Source organism: Chrysemys picta, chromosome 5, assembly GCF_011386835.1.
Source record: "Chrysemys picta bellii isolate R12L10 chromosome 5, ASM1138683v2, whole genome shotgun sequence".
NCBI lineage: Eukaryota > Metazoa > Chordata > Testudines > Emydidae > Chrysemys > Chrysemys picta.
In genome coordinates this window covers 10,734,717-10,748,344 of record NC_088795.1, presented here as the reverse complement: position 1 = coordinate 10,748,344, position 13,628 = coordinate 10,734,717, and the positions used below count along the sequence as shown (strand labels likewise).

Below are 13,628 nucleotides of genomic sequence, written 5' to 3'. Positions count from 1 at the left end.
ATCTGTGATTACCTTGGATATTATTATTTATTAACACAAGTTGGAAGGGGGTGAGACATTTCTTTGGTTTATGACGCTCATACTGCTATCACACACACGTACGTGCTAACCAGTTCTAGATCCACTATCGTGGTTGGGTGCTTACAAGTCAGAAGCATTAGAAAGGCGCCATTCTGATGATGAAAAGTTTATTATATTAACGAACAAAAAGCTTTGTGAAGCTATTTATTACTCACACAGCATAACTGAGGCAAACCCATAAAAGCAAGGAAATGAAAAGTTAGGCCACCTAACAGTGTGTGCTTTCTCCTCCTCCACCCCCAAGCACGTGCCTTACCATTACCGCAATGCCCTATGCCACACACCGTGCCCTGCAACTGGAACTCTGCCACTCTTCTGCCTTTCTGCATGTGCCCCTTTATCGGGCTCCTCTCCCCATGCTAGCAGTTGTGGATGTTGGGGGTAGTAGTTGGTGGTTCTTCACAGGCCTCTCTGCCTGGCTCCCCGGAGCTTTGAAAAGCTGCATGTGTTGGGGTATGTGTGAGGCTCTCATATGAGAGGGACGTCATTGTCCTACTCTAAGGGTTTGCGCCCCCTACATCTGCCTGAGCACCCGTGCCAGTGCTTCAGAGAGCGGAACTTGCCTTCATGTCTCAGTTACCTCTTGCCTTCATCTAGCTTGTCGTCATCATAGTTTTCTTGTAGTTAGTTTGTGTGGCATAGCACAGAACGTGTTGTGCCTAGCTTGCTCTTGTACCAGGAGTCTTTGGCCCCCCACCTGGACCATGTCTGGTCCCAAGCCCCCTAAAGGCTTTGGAGATGTGCCTCCTGCCCACTGATTATACCAGACACCAGCACCCAATTCCAGTGCCTTGTATGTCTGGGCGAGACCTGCTTCACTGCATGTTTTCAGCTGCTTGACTCTGTGCCTGTACCGACTTCTCCCATCTGCTTCTGGGTACCTTTGACCCCTTCAAAAACGAATCCAAAGGGTCTGTTGATTTGATTCTTTCCCACAGTAAGTGATGCAGACCCAGAGGCAGTATCACAGTTCAGTTAAGGACAAACCCATCTTGTCTCACCCTACAGTCTGCTGGTTCCTTAAGGGTTTAGTAAATGTGTTCGTTCCCTACCCCCACCCCCATTAAGGAGCCCATGTCTTAATGGGACTTTAATCTTGTGCTGACATACCTTTCTTGAGTGATTATTGATCAAAAATATCCTTCCTGGCAGCTGTTACATCTGCTAGGAGGGATAGTGAGCTCAGTGCTTGGATGGGTACTCCACCTTACAGTGGCTCCACAAGGACAAAGTCACCACGAGGCCACATCGAGGCTTCATGCCTAAGGTGCTTTCAGATTTCCACCTATCTCAATGCATTTCTCTGCCCATGTTGTTTTCCAGATCCCATTCCCTCCCGGGGCAACTTGCCTCTCTACCCTAGATGTAAAGAAGGTGCACTGCTTTTATCTGGAAAAGACCAGGCCCTTTAGCAATTCTGGTTGCTGGTTCTTCAGACATGTGCCATTGTGGATGCCACTAGCTGCATGTTCACCTCGTGCACAAGACTGGAGTTTGTCAGACTAGATGTGTCCGTCAAGGCTGCACGCGTGCCTTATGCAACTTCATGCTCCTGTACAAGGGCAGAACACCTGTTACCCTCTCTCAGTTCCCCTTTTCTGCCTCTGGCAGTGAATGGAACCTGCTGCAGGTCCCACCTGCTGTTTCTTAGCATTGGCTAAATGTCCTACAAACCTTTAGAACTCTTCTGAATTGACATACGCCCTCCACGGTGTATGTTGACCCATCTGGATTGAGTATTGATGGTTAGAAACACCTACAGATGGCTACATAGCTTGACAGGCTCTAAACCTGTCGGCTTCAAGCCTTGTCCATCATGTGATGGACTAATTTCCCTGAAAGATGGAAACAGCCGGTGTCTCTTTTGTTTAGGAGAGACTCATCTACTGAGCACCTTTTCGGGGTGCCTGTCATTCCCCACAAGTATGTGAGGTACCCAACACACAAGTCTAAAGCTCCATCTCCTAGAGCTATCCATGAAGATCTCAACAGACCCTGAGGACACAAGCTCCGGAGTCCTGCTCGTGGACAAGCCAGCCTCATCCAGTTCCCTGTCTAGCAAACAAGAGACACTGAAAACCAGTGCAGACAAAGCAGTACCGAAACTAGGATCTGGCATTGGCACCCCCAGCACCAAAACCAACCCCGGCATCATCTGCACTGAAGCTGGCACTGAGACCTCTGGTACTGAAGTCCAGCACTGAGAATGCTGCTCTGAGTACGGAGGTGGAGCTCAGTGTCCTCCCATAAGGACAGACATCATAAAGCCTCTATTGAGAAATCCACCAAGCTCTGCATGATGTGGAGGGCTGGTGATAAGGAACAGCCTATGGCACACAGATGCCTCTGACTCCAGCTCCAGTGACATACCTCTTGACATTGACACCTACTTTGCAGGATGTGCTGCTGGGAAAACCAGGGCAATCATCAATGCTGAAGCACCTACAGGTTCTAGTACAGACCCCGGGACCAAGAGCACTAAATCCCTTGGTGCTGCCCCCAGATGAGATCTTCCACCTCACCGCCACTGGGGTATAAATTCATGTCTTCTCTCTTTAGGCAGTGGTCAACTACATAGAGGGACCTGTCCATGTGCTCTACAGGGCTCTGCCACTTCCAGCTTGTCTGGAATGGCACTGGTCTGACCACTATCAAACGAGCCAGCTCTATTCCTACAACATGCCACCCTGGCCTTATTGGGTGTACTGGCGTCCTCCATCCTGCATCGAGAAGCAGGTCTCCACCACACTCGAGAAAGGAAAGAGGTTACTCTCACCATTGGTGTCACTGGCCAGACCACCTCTGCCGGAGTGCCGGGGCAGAGCACCACCAATGTCCTGTACCACCACCAAAGGACCTCTTGTCTTTGTCACTTGATGACGCATCAGGAGCCACATGAGATGCAGCCACTTTGCCCCGTTCCGCTGGATGTGGTCTGACATGATGTCAGACAGACAGATGTTAGAGATCATCACCCATGGCTACCCCATCCAATGCACTCATTACCCCTTACCCACACCCCTGGCCTGTCCTGCTTCTGGGACCCTGACAGCTTGTTACAAGTGGAAGTTACTGGAGGAGGAGGGGCCTGTTTTTGTCCCAGCAGAGAGTTGTGGGGGGGTTCAGTAGGGAGACATGGAACACAGGGTGTACTCACATCATGGGGGTTAGCTAGTGGTGGAAAGTGACTGGGTTAATTTTCTGGGTGACAAGGAAGGGAGCAAAGTATCGATAGTCAAGTTTGCAGGAGGGAAGGGAGGTGTCCGGGTGTTTTGTCTCCAATGGCGATGGGAGGGTTAGCCTGGCAGTGGTGGTCAGCAAATTGCTTGTAGTCTGTCTTGGCAGGGTCCAGCTGGGCTCTTAGCTTCTCCTGAACATGATGGTGGTGTTCAACCAGGTCAGAGGCAGCAGGAACGTGGGAAGTTAAGGGGAGGGATGGGTAGAACCAGGAATGGAAATGGTAGTTGGAGAAAAAGGGACTCCGCTGAGTGGACTTAGGCTCTGAGTTTTTGTAGGTGAACTCTGCAAAGGATAGAAGTTGGACCCAGTCATCCTGGTGGAATTTGATAAAACACCACAGGTACTTCTCTAAAACTTAATTTACTCATTCCGACTGCCCATCCATTTGGGGATGATAGGCAGTGGAGAGACATACGTCAACATTTAAGAGGCAGAAGAGTTCATCTCCCACTTTTGGCAGGAACTGTGGTCCGCAGTCTCATGTGCTATTAGGAGGTATAGCGGGGTGATCACCCCGCTCCGGCCCTGGCAGGGGACAAGCAGCCCTGGGGAGGGCTGCAGCTCTGAAAGCTGGGCTGATTGGGAAGCAGCCACGGCTGTAGCTGGCTTGATGAGGGCCCAGCTGGCCCTTATAAGAGGGCAGTGGGCCAGGAGCAAACGTCTCCCTCTAGCTGAGGAAGGAGATGGACCTAGTTGCCTGAGTGCTAAACGGTACTGGAGTGAAGCAGGGCTGGGGAAAGGCCAGAGGAGCTGGGGAGCTCTGAGCCAGCAACTCCCCAGCTGCAGGGCCTTGTACAAGGCCCCTGGAGGTACTGGGTTGCAGGGAAAGTCAGCAGGTCAAAACCTCCCTTGCCTATGATGAGTGGCTTATACAGACTGCAGTCTGCCCCAGTGAGCGGGGGCTAGATGGTGACTGGCAGTAGCCCACGACTGAGGCAAGGTGGGGATAGAGGGTTGGGGGTTCCCCTGGGTGGGGAGACCCTGAGACTGCAGGGGTATTGGCAGGGGGCAGTGGGTCCTGGGAGGGCCACAGGTGCCAGCGGCAGCAGGACACCAGCCTGGAGAGGGTGCTCTGGAGGCTGAAAACGCTAATTCCCTGAGATGACCAGCAGGAGGCACTGCAGGGGTGAGTCCCTCACCGTCACACGAGGTAGCCCAGGAAGCTTGAAAACATGGTAAAAAAAAAAAAATTGACGGCCTGTCACCTCTGCAGTGGGAATCTCGTGACAGGGCACGAAGTGGGACATCTTGGAGAGGAAGTCTACGACCACTAATATGGCAATGTGGTTCTTAGAGTTAGGGAATTCTACAATAAAATCCATTGATAGAGAGTCCCAGGGTCAGGAAGGAGTAGGTGGTGGGACCAGGGCCTTAGTATGGGGGACCTTCATGCAGCAGCTTACTTTGCATGAGTCGATGTATAACCTCACAGAGGCGGGCAGTCTGGACCACCAGAAATGGCACATGATCAGTGTCATGGTCTTCCAGTGTCCAAAATGGTTGGCCAGAAGTGGCATAGTCAGAGGATTGCAATACCAGGTGGGCCTTTGGGGCATTAACATGCCTGTGAAACAGAAGTACCCCATTCTTGACTGAGAAACCTGGGTCAGGCTCAGCATTGGGCGATGTCTGTTTAGTCACCAATTGGTCACTTGGCAGGGAGAATTTTATAAGGGCTAACATCCCTGTTCACTAATATGTTGATGAAATGGTGGGGCTTCAGCATGGTGGAAGGTTCTGAGGGTCCTTTTTTGCCATCAAGGTACCCCCCCTTGCAGGAGAGTATGTTGGGTTTGCCATTCTGACCTCCAGGTCAATAATGCAGCGTAAACTCAAAGCGTGAAAAAAAACACAGGCCATCAGATCTGGCGCGGGTTGAGGGCCTTCATAGATTGCAGGCGCATAAAGTGTTTTTTTGTGTGTGTGTGTGGTCAGTGAATACTTGAACAGGAAAACGCACATCCTCCAAATGGTAATGCCATTCCTCAAAGGCGGCCTTGATGGCCAGCAGCTCTTTGTCACAGCTTTAATAGCTCCACTCCATAGGACTTAGGTTTCTGGAGTAGAATGAGCCTGGATGAAGAATGGTTGGTGATCCCTGCGGTTGTGATAGTGCTGCCCCCATGGCATAATTGGAAACATCTGCGGACAATGAAGAGCTTGGATGGATTCGGATGCCTCAATATAGGTGCAGATATTTTTTCTTTTTCAGTTGCTTGAAAGCCTGGTGGGCCTCCGTTGTCCAGATAAAGGCATAATTCTTACAGAGGAGTTGGGGTAATTGGGGCCACTACTCAGGAGAATTCCTTGATGAACCCCAGGCGAAATTTGGAAATCCCAGGAAGCACTGGATGTCACGGACGGTCCTTGGCGGGGCCCAGTCCACAGTGGCAGTGACTTTCTACGGATCCATGCTGATCCTGTCTGGTGAGATAATATAACCTAGGAAATAGATGGTGGTGTAATCAAATTTGCATTTTCAAATTTGCATATAGGCCATTTTTCCTGGGGTGTTCCAGCACTTGTCAGACAGGCTGGTCATACAGAGTCTGGTTCTCCAAGAAGATGAGGATGTTGTTTAGGTAGATAAAACAAATTGGTCTAGGATATCCTGGAAGATATCATTCACAAAACACAGGAATGTGGCTGGGGTATTGGAAAGGCCAAAGGGCATAACCAGGTACTCATAGTGACCATACCTGGGGTGGAAGGCTATCTTCCACTCATTGCCCTCCTGTATGTGGACCAAGCTGTATGCACTGCGCAGGTTGAGCTTGGTGAAGACGTTTGCTCCGCTGACCTGTTCTAGAAGCTTGTTGATCAGTGGAAAAGGTTATTTGTTCCTGATGATAATCAACACAGAGGCACAGCGTCCTGTCCTTCTTTTTAACAAACAGGATGGGGACCCCAGAAGTTGATTCGGATGGCTGAATCAAGTTTTTAGCCAAATTTTCATCCAGGTAATCCCGTAGGGCCTTGAGCTCAGGTTCTGATGAAGGATAAATGCATCCAAAGAGGATCTTTGCCCCCTGGCTGCAGGTCTATAGGGCAAACATAGGATCAGTGTGGGAATAAGACATCAGCCTTCATTTTATCGAACACATCTGCAAGATCTTTGTACTTGTCCGGGATTGATGAACCAGTCTCTTTGGAGGCTGAGGTAGTACCGAGCAGGGAGGACACCTTCCCAATGCAGATTCGAGCTTCTCCCTGCTGGGTCTTCCCTCGGCATTGCAGCTGGCAAAATCCAGAATTAAACCATATCTTCCTCACTGCCCATGAAATGTTTGGGTTGTGGAAGGAGAGCCAGGGGAGGCCCAATTTGACCTGAAAGGGCGATGAAAGAATCGGGTTGAATTTCATAGTTTATTAGTTGTCCCCAGTCCTGATCTGGAGAGGGGCTATCTCATAGGCAACTGGCCAGGAGGTCAGCATATTGCCATCAGTAGTTTCCGCTTGCTGTGGGACAAGCTTCTTCTGGATGGGCAAGTGGTTCTGAAGGCTCTGGAATAGGGAAGCCAACTCTGGGGCTGCAGTACCCAGGTACTCCATCAAGGCTGGGGCAGGAACAGGGATTGGATCAGGAGACGGCTGGGAGTCTGATACACTGCAAGGCAGCAGGAGGGTTCCTGGCCAGGTTGTGCTGCTGAATGAGCAGCCCTGGTGTGGCTGCGGGTTTGCAAAGTGGTCCCTAAAAACAGAAATATCAAGGAGGAGTAGAGAGATTCTATTATTTCTGTATTTGGCACTGGTGCGACTACCGATAGAATATTGTGTCCATTTCTGGTGCCCACAATTCAAGAAGGATATTTATAAATTGGAGAGGGGTCAAAGAAGAGCCATGAGAATGATCAAAGCTTTGATGACTTGTACAGTCAGTTGCTTGACTACACTTTGGTTCATTATAAAATAGATTCAAGAGACCAAATAATATCAGTCAGGGTTATTGCTAAAAGTCAATAATAGTATAGTACAGGAAGAAAGTTTCAAACGCGACCAGTTTCTGAGAAGCTATCTTGTGCAGCATTGTTAAATTCACCTTACACAGAAGGTGTTCTTCTGAAGTTACACTCCTAAAGCTATTATTTTTATACCCATCCTGTTTACAACTAAAAGGGTACTGTGTGTGTATTCTGAAACTAGATATAACCAGCCTTCTACCTTGTTTTTCTGGTACCATGGTTATATCTCTCATCTCTTTCTGAGCACATGCAGTGCAGATACCAAGGGGTGTAAAGCCATCTCCTAGATTTGTGCCAGGTAGATTAACCATATATTTTGTCCTCTTCCTTTGGGACATTCCAATACTGGCCTGTGAGAGTAACTCCCTGCTTTGTTGCTATGGTAAAACACCCATATGCCCTAGCCTGACAGTTTTCCTATCTACTTAAACAAAAGCTTACTTCAGCTAAAGCAAGATATTATGGGATACTTAGCATAAGTGAACAGAATTTGTGGCAAAGTATAATACATTAAGTTAATATAACTTCCCGACACTTATATTAATACTGTGCACATAATACCTCTTAATGTGGTGTATACTATGCCTAACATATATGAATTGGTTAACAGGCCCCTGCTTGTTGCTTTAATTATATCAGGGTGACACCCTGCATTTGGATGCCTAAATGATAGAGTCTGAACTGACTCTGATTTCTTTTGTTGTTCTGCAAGATCATGAGAGATCCTTCTTCAGGCTAGAAAACCTGCCACTCACAAGGACTACAATCAGAAATGGAAGAGATTTCTCTTCCTTGGCGCCTACTAAGGGGGATTGTTCCAGAGTCATCCTCTGTTTCTCCTGTCCTGGACTATTTACTATACCTCAAGGAAGCCGTCTGCCTCTGCTTCCCTTTAGATCCATTTAGCTGCAATTTCTGCATACCATTTTCCTGTGCAAACCTCTGGTGATGTTTTCCACTCCACAGCCACACAGTTCTTTAAAGGCCTTAACAATGCGTTTCCCCCTGTGAGAGCGCCTGTTCCTCTGTGAGACTTGATCTTGGTGCTAGCAAAACTGAGGGAACCTCCTTTGAATTATGGGAGGAGTGTGGTGTGGTTTACCTACCTGTTTTATAAAACCGCCTTCCCCATAGCCACTGTATTGGCTGTGAGGGCCAGGGAGTTGCTGGCAGTGCACCCAGTCATCTAGTAATGATAAGGTATCCCTACATTCTTACCTGAAATGCATTCCGAAGGGAGTGACAGATTTCCACATTAAGTAGGTCAACTCCCTCCTGGGTTTCTTCTCAAAACCTCACTGGGAAACCTAGCTGCACACTATGGACACGAAAAGAGCACTCTGTTGCTGCTTAAAGACTGTAGTTGTGGAAACAGGAAGAAGAGTAAAGGTCAGACTCTTTCCTTGCAGAGGTTGGACAAATGGGTCACCTTATCTATTTGTATATGTTGTTATTGAGCCAGAATCCCCTTAGCAACAGGAATCAGCGCCTATTTCACATGGGCTACTGCCACTTCAGTGGCATTTTTCAGGCTTATGCCTGTCCATAGGGGAGATTTGTAGAGCAGCAGCCACTTGGCGTTGGGTTACAGCTTCCCTAAGCACCAATCATTAGCCCTGGCCTACTGTTCACATGCTTGATTTGGGTAGGCAGTGCTGCGGTCTCTGCTTAACTGGAGAATCTCTTGGCCCGTGTCCGTTCTACATGGTAGGGCTGGCTCATCTCCAACAGGTGGGAATGCACAGGCACTTTCAAAGGAGAGGCGACTTTGGTAACTGTTGTTGTCTGAGAATCCCCTCTATGCACTCACACCCCTTGCCCTCCCTCCTTTTGTCCTCTGAGTTCTTGTCATACTCGGAGACTCTGCAGTTGAGAATCATAGAATCATAGGGTTAGAAGGGACCACAAGCGTCATCTAGTCTAAACCCCTGCCAAGATGCAGGATCTGTTGTGTCTAAGCCATCCAAGACAGATGGCTCTGTCCAGCCTCCTTTTGAAAACCTCCAGTGAAGGAGCTGCCAAGCCTTCCCACAGCAGTTGGTTCTATTGTCCTACTGTTCTTACAGTTAGGAAGTTTTTCCTGAGTTTAGGAGAAGGAACTGAGGCAGTTGGGGCTGCACATCTTTATATAGACTCAGAGGTCTAGTCTAAGCCTCACCAGGGAGCGATCATGCAGGCCACATGGACACAGCTTTGGTAGTGGTTCTGTGAGCTTGATGCCGGGGGCGCCAAATCCCACGAATGGCCATGTGCAGAGGTATCTCTTGAAGAACAAGTTACCAGCAAGTGTCGTTTATTTACAGCGAGAGACTCAAGGAGCACAATCTGTTTCGTTTCTCCAAGAGACGGTTAAGAGATGAGTTAATTGTGGTCTGTACGTACCTGCATGAGGAGAAGAGGGCTCTTCAATCTAGCAGGCAAAGGCATAAAAAAAATCCAGTACCTGAAAGCTGATGCTAGGCAAAGTCAAACAGGAAATAAGATGCCAGTTTTGGTAATAGTTGGGGTAATTGACCACTGAAAAATTTACCAAGGGGTGTGGTGGCTTCTTCATCCCTTGAAATCTTTAAAACAAGATCTCAGGGGTCAAATTCCTCCCGATAATCAGCGTGACTCCCATTGTCACCAATTATGCCACTGTGACTACAGAGGAGTGCTGTCTTATCATTGTCCTGGCTCCCTGAACTTCGGTAACCTTTCTCAGCACCTTGGGATCTGTTCATTTGTTCCCCTTCACATGCTTCACCCTCAGGGTTTTGCATTGCAGACACCATCCTGGCAGCAGAGGACTCTAAAAATCTACCAATAGGACTTTTCAGTGTGGCAGAAGGGTCACTCTTGGCTGTGAGCAGAACTGTACAGAGCCAAGCCTCCCAAAGGGGAGGGCAAAGCAGGGCCAATAGGACCCTGGGATATCTATAATATTTACTTGTATTATCTGTGCACGTCTTTGAAACCTGATGGCTGTGTTAGCTGTCAAAGTGTGTAACCTCTTTTTATTTCATTGCTAGGGCCAAAATGCGTGAGGAAGGAAGGCAAGGCAGAGAACTTGAGGAACATTTTTGCTTTTTGGTGCTGCCATGGGATGAGGTCTCAAAAATTTACCAGAGTGGAATACATACCAGCGAGTCTGCAATGAAGGAATTGGGAAATCCCCTCCTTGGAGTTTATTTATTCAGACATGTTGATGTTGCTTTGAATTATGCAAACAGATTGATCAGTGCAGAAAACATCCTAGTTTTCAAGGTAAGTTCCATGTACAGAGTTAGGGAGAACATTTTCAAAAGTGTACAAGTGCTCTAGGCGCCTGTAAGAGTCAGGGCCGGCTCCAGCTTTTCTGCCGCCCAAAGTGCCCCCCCCAAAAAGCCGATCGGCAGCAGCTCAATCGCGCTGCTTCATTCTTCGGCGGCGGATCCTTCACTCCCTGTCTTCCTCTTCAGTGGCACTTTGGAAGAGGAAGAGAGGGACTGAGGGACCCATCGCCGAAGACCCAGAGGTGCCGCCCCGATACCGGACGGAGTGCCGCCTCTTTGTATTGGCCACCCCAAGCACCTGCTTCCTTCGCTGGTGCCTGGAGCCGGCCCTGGTAACAGGGCAGGCTCCTCTCCCACCTTGGGGTCCCTCACACACAGTCATGGACGCCTCTTGATTGTCAACACCTGAGTGAGTTTTTATTTGTTACCCCCGTCACAGTCCCCATGAAGCACTTCTAACTACCGTGTCCTTCCGCTACCGTCACGATCCCCACGAAGCACTGCCACCTTCCGCGTCCTTTTGCCACTGTCAGAGTCCCCAGGCAACACTTCTACCTGCAATGTCCTTCCGCCACTGTCAGTCCTGTGCAGCTCTTCTGCCTGCAGCATCCTTCCACTGCAGACCCCATGTAGCACTGCCACCTGCAGCATCCTTCTGCTCTCAGCTGCTATCATGATCCCCGTGCAGCACGTCTGCCTGCAGTGTTCCTCTGCCACCATCATCGCCTCTATGTAACACTTTTACCTGCAGTGTCCTCCTGACACCAACCCAGTCGCTGTGCAGCACTTCCACCCGCAGCGTCCGTTTGCCCCCGTCACAGTTCCCATGCAGCATGTCTGCCTGCAGTGTCCTTCCACCCTCAGTCTGTCCCCAGCTTTCTGCTTGAAGAGGAAGCAGTCTCACCAGCCAGAGACCTGGCTTCCCCTGGGATTTGCTAGTCTTCTCTCCTCCCCTTGGGCTTCCTTCTTAGGCTTTTTAACTACCATCTCAACTGATTAGATAATTAACTCCTTAGCTCATCAGCCCACAGTCTGATTATAGTCGTCTGCTCCTCAATTAGGACTTCTCTGGGGGAACTAGTTGGTGTCTAGTGACCAGGGTGCCGGGTCAGCTGCTGGCTCTCAGCACTCGGTCACAGAGCCTAAATCCTCTTTTCAAAAGTTACCGAGAAGCCGCATTGACTTTTAGTGGGAGTTAGGCTCCTAAGTGCCTGAGTTGCTTCTGAAAAGGAGACTTGGGTTCCTAGGTCACATAAGCACTTTTGAAGGTTTTGCCCCGGTGAATATTCTTTCAAGCTAATTGCTTTGTGGTGCGCATGAGTCATTTGCCTCTTATTTAAGCAATGTTATTTGGAAACTGGTGCACTGTATACAAGGGACATATCACTAAGAGTGCACCCGTTTGTACATTCCACCAAGTATGTAAACAGGAGAGGTTATGGAGATGATTTAAAATAAGAACAGGTGTGCAGGTAGTGCCATTTCTAAGTATCTAGCTATGCTGACAACGGAAGTCTTAAAAACGGTTTCATTTTTTTAATACTTCTATTTTCTTAGACAGTTATTATTTCTTGGAAGCCGTTCCCTTTTGTTGTGTTCCTAATTTGCCTGCTTTCTTCTGGCAGTGGGTAGTGTACATTGGCTTTAACCTAAACTATAATAGATTGATTTTGGCACATCCTTGTTGAAATCTTTTGCTTTATTTGAACAGGTTCTCTTTGGAAAGGTAAAAAAAATTCAGCCTCCTCTGGGTAAAAAGAAAGTTGCCCTGGATCCTACCCCAAACTTCGATTGCCACATGTCTAGAATTGCTCCTACACTTAAAGATCCAGTTGATGTGCAGGCCATTGGCTCGTCGGTACGCTGACCTTTCATTTCACTTGATTTGTTTATTACATGGTCTAAATAGAATTGTATAGATCATCTTTCCTTGTTCCCACCCTGGAAGCACAATATGAGAATAAAACGGTAGGGCCAGATTCACTGGTACTCTGTCTGCTTTGTGCCACTCAAAGTAACTGTAAAGTCAGCTTGATTGGATGGTTAAGATGGGTTTACAGCCTGCTTTGTGTCACTGGAGTAGTGCAACGGAGCTGGAACATACCAATAAACGTGGCCTCCAGATTCTTAGGAATGGTCTGACGCATTAGGTTACATAAATAATAAATCACTGTATAAAAAAGTGTGGTGATCTGTGTCATGGCTCCATGGGATCGGTGTTATGCCCCCAGCTTGGGACAGTCTCTACGAGGAACCCTTTCAGTGTGCCAGCCCCCTTTTGTCGCAATCTGAAATGTCAGGAATTTGGTCCCTTGTTGCAAAGCTGGCAGGCAAGGGGCTGAAGATCTGGCTCCACATCTGTCTGTATGGGTAAGATAGTGCTAGTCGAAATTGAGGCCTGGGGATTTTCCAGATGAAGTAGAAATTGATGATGGAGTCTGGTATTTTCTTTGCAGCAATCTTGTTTATTTACAAGGAATGTTCAAAACCCGGCTTCTCCTAATGGAGGAGGAACCAAGGACAAAAGGAGCAGTTTTTTTAGCTTACAGCCACAAGCCTGTTTAGCCAACAGACAGATGTTCACAGGCTGTTGCCTGACTTCCTTGCTTTTGCCTCTGCATCCCTCTTTTCTGTGATATCTCTCTCACCACACACACTCTCACACTCTCTCTCCCTCCCTCTGTCCCTCTGTCTCAGCACCCCACCCCACCCCCAGTCCAAACTCCTGGGTGGGTTCACAACCTCCATTTGTCTTAGGTGGGGGCTTCCTGATTTATTCATCCTGACCGTTGTTAGTTGAATGGCTCAGGGGGTGAGTGCCCCCTCGCACTCCTCTGTCACACCGTTCTTGTGTTTTGCTTACAAAATGCTAAGCTTTTCCCTTGGGTAGTGTGAGCGTCTTTGTGTTTAAGGAGTAAATCTACTTTACAAAGTGAATCATGTAGTACGTATTCTGTGAGTTGTTTCATAAAACCTTTGTGATTGGTTTGGTGTTTTTCACTGGTGTTTTTCAGTAGTTTTGGAAAGTTAGGATCAGCCTGATTGTCAGGCAAAGATAATGAAGGTCTGTAGGTACATGTAAGCAGTAAAG

General features: G+C 48.3%; 1 protein-coding gene across 3 annotated transcripts in view; it reads left to right on the top strand.

Moving 5' to 3' along the window:
* Window positions 1-13,628, top strand: part of TEX15 (testis expressed 15, meiosis and synapsis associated) — a 93,306-nt gene that overhangs the window by 28,156 nt on the left and 51,522 nt on the right. For all 3 annotated transcript variants that reach the window (XR_010601202.1, XM_024110115.3, XM_042856306.2), the window contains exons 4-5: window positions 10,295-10,529; window positions 12,249-12,395. Coding sequence is in view for 2 of the 3 variants with exons in the window: in XM_024110115.3 (XP_023965883.2) it covers window positions 10,295-10,529; window positions 12,249-12,395 (382 nt within the window). In the remaining variant the exon portion in view is untranslated. The remainder of the gene's footprint in view (window positions 1-10,294; window positions 10,530-12,248; window positions 12,396-13,628) is intronic.